At 35.9% G+C, this 13,107-nt stretch overlaps 1 protein-coding gene across 8 annotated transcripts in view; it reads left to right on the top strand.

Moving 5' to 3' along the window:
• PPP3CB (protein phosphatase 3 catalytic subunit beta) overlaps positions 1 to 13,107 on the top strand; it is a 46,901-nt gene that overhangs the window by 29,566 nt on the left and 4,228 nt on the right. Inside the window, exons 11-16 of one of the 8 annotated variants that reach the window (XR_010722289.1) lie at positions 531 to 615; positions 1,484 to 1,581; positions 7,011 to 7,040; positions 8,692 to 9,250; positions 10,953 to 11,011; positions 11,664 to 11,735. Coding sequence is in view for 5 of the 8 variants with exons in the window: in XM_066191405.1 (XP_066047502.1) it covers positions 531 to 615; positions 1,484 to 1,581; positions 7,011 to 7,040; positions 8,692 to 8,870 (392 nt within the window). In the remaining 3 variants the exon portion in view is untranslated. Of the gene's footprint in view, positions 1 to 530; positions 616 to 1,483; positions 1,582 to 7,010; positions 7,041 to 8,691; positions 10,427 to 10,952; positions 11,012 to 11,663; positions 11,736 to 13,107 lie in introns of those variants that run through there. The other 7 variants (XR_010722290.1, XR_010722291.1, XM_066191406.1 and 4 more) reach the window with 7 other exon arrangements.

Genomic DNA, 13,107 nt, shown 5'->3' with positions numbered 1-13,107 from the left:
GGTACCACTGCAATTTTTTGCTTGTTTATTTTCTGGGGATTTTTGATGGAGTTGTCCTGGGTAGCTGACATAAAAACAAGGAAACCACTGATTTCTCTTTAACAGCTGTGTAACAATTAGAAAATCTTTAATTTTTGTGGCTTTAGTATCTCTCTGGCTTCTGTATTGGGCTTCTTGCCTACATCTTGATATCCACACGTCAATACTAAGATTTGAAGTGTAAAATTTAGGCAAATGAGTTATGTTAGTTACTACACTGTAGCGGTGGTAGGTCAGATGGTTACTAGGTTTAGGAAATCATTCTGAATAATCTAAACTTTTTTGTGTGTGTTTTGTGGACACAGAGGTTATGGTGGTTTTGCCGGCATTCTGAAGCTCTGATTTGATAACATTGTGCCCTTAAGTGTTTGGGTACTCACCTCCTGTGAAGAATACTGAACTTAAACAGTTGTGTTAAATTTGATGCACTTTAAAATGATGGCCTTCTAAATACTTACGAGCTTGAGACTCTTTCTTCTTCTATTTGAAAGTAGGTACAGCTGCCGCACGGAAAGAAATAATCAGAAACAAAATTCGTGCAATTGGCAAGATGGCAAGAGTCTTCTCTGTTCTCAGGTACATGCATGATTTCTGCATTCCTAAAGCCCTGTTACCTATGCAAGGTGAACATCTCTGTTTCAGGATAGTGAATGCCAAAGATTTTTCAGGGAGATCAGAATCTTGTTTGGCATATTGGTGCACCCTGTTGATGTTGGAATTTTTGGTTAAAGAATACTTTTGAGGTTTTTTTGCTAAATGTTTCAAGAAATTAGAGAACGTGATCTTTAAATAGCATAGTGTTTGTCCAGCTGTTAACTAAGAGTGTTGGAAAGGCAATACCAGATAGAAAGACTGAAATCAAGGGTGTAATGGAGGAGGTCAGGACTGACTCTGAAAATCTCTGACATACCAGGAACTTGGGGAGTAGAGGGGTTTTGTTTCCAGTTTTGGTTTGGGTTTTTTTCACCTATTTAAAAAATACCGTGTCCTCTTTAAATGTAGAGATTTCATCATCCTATTTGCCCAAAATGTCTGTTTTTTCACAGAACATAATTGCTCAAATAGGGGTAATTTTTTTGAAGTTATTTCCCAAAGTAGAAACATTTAAAAGAAAATTTGGGATTGTTTTATGGTAGTTAGAAATGTTCAGTACCTCGTGAGGCATTCAATGCTCGTTTCAAAACTAGTGAACCTGCATGTGAATAACTGCTCAGAATTTGGTTCAGGAGTAGCCAACATTTACAACTCCTAGGCGGAGGAAAGACTGGTATGGAATGGAATTATTTTCGCCTTTGAAATTGTTGGAATTTGAATTTACATTTAGTCTTGACATGCCTAAAACACAGCAAAACTAGGCTCTCCCTTTCCCCATCCATTATTTTACTCCAATACAAGTTTTCATGCAGATATTTAAGGTTTTGTTACTGTTTTTTTTTTCACACAGGGAGGAGAGTGAAAGTGTGCTGACACTCAAGGGTTTGACTCCCACTGGAATGTTACCTAGTGGAGTGTTGGCTGGAGGACGACAGACCCTGCAAAGTGGTAATGATGTTATGCAACTTGCTGTGCCTCAGATGGACTGGGGCACATCTCACTCTTTTGCTAACACCACACATAATGCATGCAGGGAATTTCTTATGCTTTTCAGTTCTTGTCTTAGCGGCTGATACAAGCATAGTGTTATGTGTTAATCAGGCAATGTGAAATGGATACTTACCCAGGGTATAAAACTAAAAGCCAATTAGTTCAGCTGTGTCAGGCTATGTTCTTCAGATTCTGAGCTTCCTTAGTTTACAATTTTTCAAGGTGGCGTGACCTTACAGATCTCGTATTGAGGCATTTAATCATTACAGATACAAAAATGGCAATGTAATTTTGCATCATTACTTGTGTGCTCTCCATTAAAATGGGTTTATTCTAGCCGTGTTAGTACTTCCATTGACAATGTCAAAGACATGTTGATATTAATATTACCAAACAGCTACAGACTGCATAGTTCCATAGTACACTCCATTGACAGATTGGAATGTGCTACGTTTTGTACCCTGGTAATTAATGCCAAAGTTTGTTCTCTATGTTGTTTGTCAAATGTTCTATGTATAATTGACCTCCCTGAATTGTCCTTGTAACATGCTGTTTCCTTCCTCTGCAGATGTAGCTGCTTTCTTAGATCTGTCTGTCTCTCTCTAGGTATAGATGTATGTCTGTATAAGTGTTAAAATTAAACCACTATCCCAGACACTTGTCTGTCTCTTGATGTAGAAGCAATGTTGTAGCACCTTGTTTTTGAGGTTTGCTGCATTTGCTGCTGCACATTGTCTGTGCATTTTGAACAATAATGTACTTGAAAAATATTCAATCATTTGTTACAAAATCAGTTGAGAATAAAGGGATTGAATTTAAGACTTGTAAATAAATCAAAATAAAAGGGTGTTATTAAGTGTGCATATATTTTTTTTGCATGAAAATAAAAAGAACTCTATACAAAATATACCTGTAATCTGGCTCATTGAATATTTTGTAAAAGGTTTTCATTCTTTTTTTAGTAGTTTGTTGAATCATTGGATCATATTTTTCACAAGGCCCGTAATTATTAACTAGGATTAGGGAGGATGCTATGAGCTTGTACCAAGTGTATTAAAAGAATGAAGGCCATGTTTTCTGTTCACAGTGGTGAATAACTAAAAGACACCAGTGTGAAACTGGACTTCGTATCAGCAGCACTCTTAACATATCCAAAGACTTTTTATTGGCCACCTACAGGCTTTACTAGGAAGTATAAAACTGTAGTATGGGAACACTGAATTTTATAACTGTTGAAAGATTGTGATATGTGAATACCACTTTTTACACAATCTATTTTCCAAGAGTAGCTGCTTTTCTCATTTCATGATTTAGACTATTTATTTGAATTCCTTATATTTTCTGCGTAGTGTTTTGAAAGCCTTTCACTAAATTTTCTATTAAACTGTCAAAGCTGGTTTTTAATAGCTTTGAAACACGAATGTCACATTTTAAATCATTTTTCAGTGGACATATAATGTCTACAACTAAGTTTATATGTCCAGTGTATGTATGTGATTGTTTTGTGAATGTCTATAACAAGAAATGGTGTATGTTTCCTAATCCATTCAACTATTCCAAAAGCATCTGTTCTAGCTTTAATTTTCATTGTTTAATAAGAAATTTTACTATGCTTAAAAAATGAGTCTGCATTCCTCTCACTCATTTAACAAATTTTTATCCATGTTGCATTACAAATACCAGAGAGGATCAAACTGACTAGAAAATGGTTTTTTACATAAAACATTACTTTCTACCATTACTGAAAATGTGGGACATTTGGAAAGTGTGCAATATCCATTCTGGATTTTTGTGGGTGTGGTTTTTTCTTGACTAGAATTTTTGATGGCAATATTCCCTGATGCACTGCATTAATATACCTCATTTGTTTTAGTCATGTTGATTGTTCAAAATAAATCATGCCAACTGTTAGTTCTTAAACTGAAGTAACTTCTTTTCACTGCTAAGCGTGTTACTGTTTCTGTCTTAAAAGAGTAGTTTTCAAATTAAAATACTCAATTGCAAAGGTAGCAGTAAACCAAAAATAAAATAAAACTTCAGTAACTGACCATTTTCTAAACTACTTTAATATCAGAGAGTTATATTCTTGACAAAAATATGGTCACTGATAGTAGTATAGTAGGATTTCTTACTATAAATATTTAATTACTCTTTGGAGTATTTTTTACTGTGTTGATCAGTATACTATCAATAACCTAAACTAGTCTAGGCTTGAAGAAATAAAAGAAAATAATATTAATTGAAGTAATTTTTTTTTATTCTGTTCTTTTGTTTGCTTAAAAATACACAGAATTGACCAGCATGCCCTAGGTTTTCCTGGTTTCAGTCTTACAAATGCTCATTTTTCAATGGCACATTGGTTACTGTTAAATCTATAAGCAGCTTTGACAGTTACAAGAAATTGGAGAGTATATCTACATTCTTCTAAAGAGCTGGGCTGAAATTCTTTTATCAGGGCAAATAGGCATGCACACATACATACCTCTTATAGATCTTAACATCAGTAACATTTTCCCTACTGGGTCTTAGCAAATGCCACTGTTCTGTCAGGACTTTGCTGAGCCCAGCTGCTGTGTTTGTGAGCTGCTGGCCCTCCTCCTCTTCCTCCTCCTTGGAGCAGCAGCGCCTGCTGGCTTTGGCATCCCACCAGGGAGCACCGGGACAGACCCTCACTGCAGCACAGAGCAGCTCAGGGGGGAATGGCAAATGCAGACTGCAGCCAAAGGCTTAAACAAAGACACCTCAGTTCAAAAGCATAATTCTGGAAATAAAATGCAAGCCTACATCCTATGGGCGATGTCAATGTATGATTTTTTTTTCCTCATAAATATATGGATATTCATTTTTAATTAATCATAGCTTACTTTTGGATAGCTTTAATGTGTTAGGATAAAAACAGACTTTGGGAAATCATGTCCTTTGTATATTTCTGATTTTTCTTTAATGTAAATTTGGTTTTTATTATTTTTGTTGCTTGCATTATAGTAGCTGAAATAATAAAGACCATATTAAGTATTATTATTTAAAATAAGATTTCCTAGTGACTTATTTTGTGAATTGAATTCAATAAAATTAGCTTCCAAATTGAGCCAACGTCTGCTAAAAACTGACAAAACACCTAGAGCTTTATTCAGCAACATACTAAACACAAGTCTAAATTAAAAATTGTAAGTACTACCATGGACATCAGTTGAACTACTGCCCTTGCTATTAGTCAGAAAGCAGTTAACATAGTTTTTTGTGTTTATGTTGAAAATTGGCAAGAATTTTCTCTCACATCCATCCATTAAGTAAAACAAGGGGAGAACTGAAATTAAGGATGGAAATGCTATTGAAGCCTATTGCTTAAAGTCAGCTCTCAGTTGAAAATTTTCTGAGCAAAGACTTCAGAATTGCCTGCTAATATGATCTAATATTTATTGGAGGTTTATCAAAGTCTACAAATAATAAAGTTTTAATTTAGATATACCTGCAAAAGAGAATCCAACAAAATGATTTTCCAAATTGAGTCTCTACAGGTTTATTAAGTGCTTGTATTTTCCAGTCAGTTTGTTCTTTTATATCAAGTTGAAAATTATCTTTTTCTTAACTGTGATGAATATTCCAAGGTCTTTTTGGAATAGTAGTACTACAAGTAGCGTGAACTAGGAGTAATTCTTGAAATTTGTGTTTATGACCAAGCTACATAATTTGCAGAGATAAATCAGTATTCGTGATCTTTTCAGGAAAAGATTGAAAAGAAAGACTCCACAGGTAACAGGAAATGGTGGAAAGAGGTGGTTTTTTTTACATAGTTTCATATTTGTATGGCAAATTGATTATAGTTTGAAAGTATGTATTTGGTGACTTTCTAAAACAATTCTTAAGGTAATTTATTTTTAGAAATAGAGAAAGTTCCTTCCCCTTAAGGTAAACATAAATAAACATCCATTCAAGTGGCTTTTTGATTTAATTCTGGAATTGTCCTTGTCTCTGTAGATTTCAGTGCAGAACTGTTTTAATGTTTTTTTCATTTTTTGTCCCATGGGAAGTGCAATGTATGAAATGCAAAATGCTGCATTTTCATTAAGTATTTAATATTATTTTATGAAATAAAATAGTATTTATGGGATACTTACCTAATTCAAGTATCCAGTTTTTTTAGACTATCCCAGTGAAAATTAGAATCTTATGCAACAGTGAGCTTAAAATATAGTGTAGGCAATTCATACATAACATAGCGTAGGCATAGTGTAGGTGATTGGTTTTGTTGGGTAGGAAATAAGAAGTAATAAACTTAAATCTCTTTAAAGAACTCTATTGTCATCTAATGCCCTATTTTCTTATAGAGGTATTTTCCCCAGCACGTGCTTGAATACTCTGCCATGATTTTTCTTGTTAACAGTATGCATGAAGCACTACACAAGTAGGTTTACCACTAAGTAAGCTACTTTTTGTCAGTATTTCAGAAATTGTGGTATTAGAGGCATGGGAAATAGTAGAGGAGGTTAAGAAGTTGTTACCATGACTGACTTAGTTCAGACAGTTCAGGTTGTAAAAATAATAACAATAACAACCTTATGTTAAAGCTTTGTCACTGAGAGCTAAAACTATAAGGAAAGATCTTACACATAAGAAATCAAAGCAGTTGTCAGAGTTAGTTAGAAAAACAGCTAGTGAGCTAGATGTTCTTCATATTCACATTAATTCACCCACTAAGACTATGTTAAATCCAGACCTCTTCCTGCTGTAGACTTTGTCGTTGATTCAACTAAACAGTATACAAGACTTTGTAAATATAACTTTCTAGATTTGTCTTCTTTGGCTTAAATTTCACGATTCAGTTCTCAGAGATGCCCATTTTAGCTTAAAATATTGTGAGAAATTGAAGTACTAGTTAAACTCCAGGGAGCTAAAAATAAAGAGAAAAAGAATTTATTTTTATTATTATTATTAGAATGCTGGTAGTGTTATTCTTATGGTGTCCTTCCTGGTAATTTAATGAAGCTCACTAATGCATTTTAATCTTCAGAAATAGTCTCAAATAGATTTTTAGTATTTTTTTAAACCGTACCACAACTTTAGCATCAGTTGAAGTTTTCTGTTGCTGTCTTAAACCAAAACAAAAATCACAACCAAAAGTTACAGAAATGTATAGTTAATAATATCATTTCATTAGTGTTACTTTGTCAGGCTTTTAGTTGATAAACTCTATTAGTTAAAATTTAGGAAAAGTTTCACTTAGACTTAAAAACAATCCCCCAAAACCTGAAATGTCATTTTAACTAATTGTAATCTAATCTGGCGTAGCATACTATATTAAATTGATCATTGCCTTTTCTGCTATGCGATATTACACTCTTCATCTTTCTCATTCATTTTGCATGCATCTGCTCACTTCTGTACAGCCACTGTAGAGGCAATTGAGGCTGAAAAAGGTATGATCAGAGTCTTTGCCCTTGGCAGAGATCTGTGGTGTCTGGGAGGGAATACAAAAGTACTCTGTGTGGGTGTGTTTTATTTTCAACTTGCACAAGCAGAGATGAATCAACTGCATTGATTCATCTATTTTACATGTAACATTCATTTCTGGCTTTAGGATGATGATTATCTTTAATATTTTAGGGAAATTCTCGGGGGTTTTGGTCTCTCTCCTTTTGTTTTTTTTTACAGAATATGCTGTAGGTTTTTGTATAATAGCATGTTGTGATATGTGATGTTGTCTTGAAGTTCTTAAAAATAGAAGTGTTTAGTGGTTTTTTTTCTGCATTCAACTGAAGGTTTTGTTTGATTGTGGGGAGGGGATGTTATATGTGGAAGGAGGGTTGTTTATGCATGCCTTTTCTCATAAAATATATTTAATGCCTTTGAACTTTTTTTTTTAACTTTCTGTGATATCTGGTAGTGCAAGACGTATAACTTTTTTTTTCTAGATTTTGATTATAATACAATGTTCAAATTTTTTTCTAGTATTTTTGAGACACATAAATTCAATGGATTATTAGTGCTTCTGTGCTAAATAAGTTGTATATACTCCTCTGTTAGTGGTATTGAGCAAAATGCCATCAAATTATTTTGGTTCAGGGTATTCAACTTCAGATTGTTTCTTTTCAGAGAGACTTTAGTTTCTTCTTGCTCGGAATTCAGTGAAGTGAATGACAAACAGCATAGCTGCTGAGAGAGCTGCCTTTGCGGTTTTCAGATTTAGTTGCAAAGCACCATTTAATGACTGTATTCTTTGTTTTTTTAATTAAGGAAGTCAGATCTCCAAAAATATAAACAAGTGCCATATTCTGTTCTCACACACACCTGCAAGAGGTCCTGTTGTTGTGAGTGGAAAGCTGTACTTAAATCTCCAAAGAATTATTTCATCCCAAAGACTTCAGTCTTATTATGTGGTCAGGCATTTTCAGGTGTAAATTCAACTACAGACCTCATTCATCAAAATAATCAGTAGCAAAATAATACCTATTTTCTATACGTGCTTTAAATACATCTGTATTTAAATGATACCATTGTTGAACCACAGTGCTAACTTGGTGATTGTGGTTGTGTCCATTTCCATCATCCACATGATTAGCACAGTGTGAACCACATCCTGCAGTTTTGCCTGCATGAAAACTGCAGGATCAGGCCATTGGTGCGTGTGCAGGGTGTAAATCTGCCACTACTTTTGTAACCCTTTGCTGCTTTGCCTCCACCGCACTTGCTGTGCTGCTTAGATCTTACTGACATTGCCCTGAAGAGAAGGGGGATGTTAAGATTAGCCCGATGAGCCGGGCAGCCGGAGCACAGTGGTGACAGCTGGCCCCACCAGGGACCCGCAGAAGCAATCAAGTGGGCTTAAACCCCTTGATTCCTACTTGCAGAATATTTGCCATACTTTGTTCTTTTTGTAATGAGCTGAAATCATGATTACCGGGATCGTTTCAGGAAAGCAGGTTAGAGAATCTTTTAGCAATACAGTTGCAGGGCCATGAGTTTCTTTGGCTGATTTTTTTATCTTTTTTAAACACAATTTGTTAGAAAAAGTATATGCTTTCAACTTATTTTTCCATTACTGACATATCAAATTTGCATTTTGTTAAGCAATACGAGGATTCTCTCCGCAACATAAAATCTGCAGTTTTGAAGAAGCAAAAGGTTTGGATAGGATCAATGAGAGAATGCCACCAAGAAAAGATGCTCTTCAGCAAGATGGTATTAATACTATAAACACAGCAAATGCCAATGGAAACAATGGAACTGGCAACAACAATGCACAGTGACCACATCAGCTTCTGGTTTACTCACTCATGTCCTGCCTGAGAATTCCTAGATTACTGCTTTTTGATGTGACAACAAATGAAATAGGGGGATCACTTGAAGTGACTACTTAACACGAGGTGGAAAACCATCTAACTTGATCCCGCTGAAGAGAGACCGTCATGCTTTTGAGACAACAGCCCCTCTCTTACACGGTGACCCAACCTCCTGGGAGCGTGTGCCTCACCCTTTCACACCAACATCCATCACTGGCTGCTGCAGCTTGGGAAGAGATCTGGGGAAAGGATCGGACTGTTCTCACTAAAGCACACCTAGACTAGCATCTTACGCTTACGTTGTCAACACTTTTAAGTTTACAAATGGGATTTTTCTTTCAGTAGAGGTAGTTTGTTTGTTTGTTTGTTTGTTTTTTAAATCAGACTTTCAAATACAACCCTAAGAGCTAACTATTTATTAATGGACATTGGTTTCATGATACGTCTTTAAAATTATAGATTAGAATGGTCTTAAAATATCTGAGGCTGCAAAAACTGTATTTTAAATAACAGAAAAAATGCCAAAAAATTTCAGTTGGTCATTCTGTAAAATGCTGACCTCAGGTTTACTCCTTTAGATGTTGCTAATTCTATATTGTATTCACTGTATTTTTTAGTTACAGCTTATCAGAAGATTTCTATGTAGGAATGTTTATTACTTGAACACAGATTTAAAAAAGAAATATTTAATTTAGAAACTTTTTTTGCCCAGCTTTTTCAAGACTTTTCCCCACCTTGAATTTAAAAAAATAAAATTATATATACTAATTTTAAAAGTAAGAAAAATATGGGAGTGTTAATTTTAAGGTACTTTTAATTGAACTTTGTACATTGTTTAAGTAAATTTTGATTCATATCAAGTCTGTAAAGCTTGGCATTGTATTTTGTGTATGCATGTTTTCATTTTGCAAATATTTAATATATAGACCTATGATGTACATCTATAGGTTACCTAGATGTTATGGGTACTTTTAGTTTATTGTGAGTATTACGGTTGCATAAATAGCTAATAATCACTGGGCTGCATAGCTGCAAGCTTTTTATTATTTTTAAATTTGTAAAGGAAGCTGAACCTGTATCAGACATACTTTTTGTTTAAGCAAAGCAGCGCGTAAGCAATTGCTCTGTTCAACTGCTAAGGCATTAGTGAAAGTGTAAACTCGAGACTGCATGTATTTTGGTATCTACAGGACTGCTTGGTTAAAATAAAAATTGAAGCCCTGTGCTAATTTGTTCACAAATAATGGACTGTACTGATTGCCAGTGTACTTTGTTATATATTTTGACATTTGCTACATGTCCTTCTCATCCCCTGGAACACGACTTGAAATTTATGTCACTAGAGTTCATCTCTCTCTTTTTTTCCTATTTTTTTTTCTTTTTTTTCCTTTTTTTTTCTTTTTGCCATAAACTACAATCTGTACATACCCCTAAGTTGGAAATTTTATGCATGTTCCGAACTATTCAAGTATTTTATAAACAGTAGCACACAATAAATTTTGTGCATGGGCTGCGGCTCCTAACACTGTGTATTGGTTTTATTTGGCATACATAGGGTCTATTCTGACCTTGCAAATTGTTTAGAAATAGTCTTCCATATTTCAGCCATTCAAAAAAGCAGCATAAAAGGTCAGATTTAGCTTGCAGAGAACCAGTTGAATGTAAACACTATGTAATGTAAATATTATTCCTGCTACTTTTTTTTTGCTTTTGAGTTCTCTCTCAGAAATATTTTGTGTGTGTGGTGAACCAGACATCCACTTCTGGTTTGTACAGGCTTGTTAGGGTTAGTGGACTCTAGAAAAGACTCTTATGCATAGCTGTGTTTCATATGCTGGTTTGAACTAAACATTTGACTACTGAAGTGTGTTGGGGCTGCTTTTTGGGCAGAGGGAGAAAGTTGTTTTGGTGCTCTGTGCAGACACATGAATTAGCCTTTTGGCATATGCTTTTTAAACTAAGGACAAGCTGCTGAACAGGATGAGAATTAAGATAAGTGACACACTGTTGGTAAGGGGAGTTTTAACATTCAGTTTTACTTTCTTGCAGATGCATTCTAATTGGACATTCTTCTCAGAGTTTGAGTCCAGAAGATCAAGTTAAAAGTGGTAAGTTTTTTGGCTTTTCGTTAAAAGTGCTAAGTTTTTTGGCTTTTCTATGAAGCACTCCCATCCCTGCGAGCTGCACAGCCTGCATACAGTGTCATATTAGAGCAGACCAGAAACCTGTTATGAAGTACAGCTGAAATTTTATTACGAACATGGTGATGGTACCTTTCTCCTTGTAAGTGCTAGTGGAAAATGTCACAACCTCCCAAGAAAGCATTTGTCCTGATTTGATACTCAGATCTTGGTTGTGATGAGGATTTCAAGTAGCTGGATTTGTGTATACGCAAAAAATACAGTCTTTGTGTGTTAATACCTCACTGTAATTGGAGGTATTTCAGAGAACTGGTCCTGATACTTGTATGGCAGTTACGTGGCCAGCAGCAATGATGTTCACTTCTGTTAGGATTCCCTTGCAGCATCTCTTTTGCTGCTGTAAGGACTCCCTTGCAGTACCAATCGCCTGTAGTAGTTTTTGCCAGATACGAAGGCAGATCTGCAGTAAAGGAAGATACACTGGGTGGTTGTTGGCTTGATTCTCATGCTGTGTTTCTCCTGTCACCCTTCGGGCAAGTAGTCAGGTAGCAGGGTTGTGCCTGGGGGTATTCCTGTTTGTAAAGTAGGCACTCATTTTTTGCTACTGTGTTTCTGTAAGGTGGAGTCTGGAGCTGTGTCTAATTCTTAAATTGTTTGGGAGAAGAAATTATTTCCTTACTCCCAGAAAACTGTAAGTAGTTTGCATTCCTTGTTTTATGCTATCAGCATTTTAAGGAGGGGAAGAAAAAAAGAAGTCACCTATATGTCCTTAGTTTGTTCCTGGGTGGGAGGGGAGAAGGCTTGGCTTCGACAGCCAAAGGAGCCAGGCAGCAAAAGCTGTGAGAGGCATGGCAGGTTCCTGGATTGAGCTGGACTGGTCAGTGCCTCTGTGCCCTGCCCTGGGCTCAGACACGTGTGGGTCACTTCTTCCCTGAGCTGAGGGATGGGACCATCATCTGTGGTGTGCTCTCCTGGAGAGCACCATCAGCAAAGATTCAGAGGTGGGCTGGGGTCTCTGACTGCCCCAAGGAGTGTAGCTGTGTGGTGGTGGAACTGAGAAGCAGAAGGACAGACAAAGCTGGGTCAGGTTTTGGGGAGTTATTTTCCAGCAGGGCCTTGTGCTGTCAGGAAATGCACTGAGCCAAACGAGGAAGAGCAGCCAAGTTCACAACCTACCTATAGCCAGTTCAGTGGCAAACACCTTCACTTCCCAAAATTACAGTGTGAAACAGCTTTCCTTTCGAAGCTTATTAAATTCAGTTGTGAAATGGAACAATTGCTCTAGTCTTATGTCTTGAATTGTGAAGCTTGGCCTCACTGCAAAAAGGTTGAGATTGAGGCTGTTTTTTTCTCTCAGAAAGGGAGGCCTCTTCTGGTGCGAGTCTGAATGCTTTTGGAGGGAAGACTCTCATAACAGCTTGCTTTTTTCCTAATGTTTAATCTGAAAGCATTATTACATAAGTTAGGTAGAAAATTAAGGCTTTTTTAGAGGCAGGATAGACAGTATCTGTTCAGTCCTTCCTTGCCTATTTTTTGCTATAAATTCATTGTCAGTCACTCAATCCTTGCTACCAATTTAACAATTCTTTGTTGCTAGCATGTAATGAAAATATTTTTTGCCATAAAACAGGTAAATGTGTTACGTTCACATAGAATAGAACACAGAAGCCTATTCATATGTTCATTTTCTTGTGATAGTATGTATGAATCAGATTTGATCAACATTCTCCTGTGAATGACAAATGAAGTGGTAGGGATTTTTGGTCACATAAAAAGATACATATGCACTAATATGCTTTAATTATTAAGTGTTAAGGTGCTTCACTTGTAAGGAAGTTTGTTCAAGAACAAATAAATGAGAACCAAAGCTTGTGAGAATTTTGGTCAAGCTTGGAAAGCTATTGACAGGTAGTTATCTGTATACACACACGTGTATCTGTCTCAGGGGATACTTGCCCTAAGGATGACCAAAGTAGTGCAGAGTAGAATGTCTTCTAGTCTCTCCAAATCAACTTCCATCTATTTTGTATTTGAAGTAATTAATCTGACTCAACTGAACTGTA

Source organism: Chamaea fasciata, unplaced genomic scaffold (assembly GCF_029207755.1).
Source record: "Chamaea fasciata isolate MVZ Bird 193981 ecotype frontalis unplaced genomic scaffold, bChaFas1.0.hap1 SCAF_9, whole genome shotgun sequence".
Taxonomy (NCBI): domain Eukaryota; kingdom Metazoa; phylum Chordata; class Aves; order Passeriformes; family Sylviidae; genus Chamaea; species Chamaea fasciata.
This window is presented reverse-complemented; position numbering and strand designations above follow the sequence as displayed.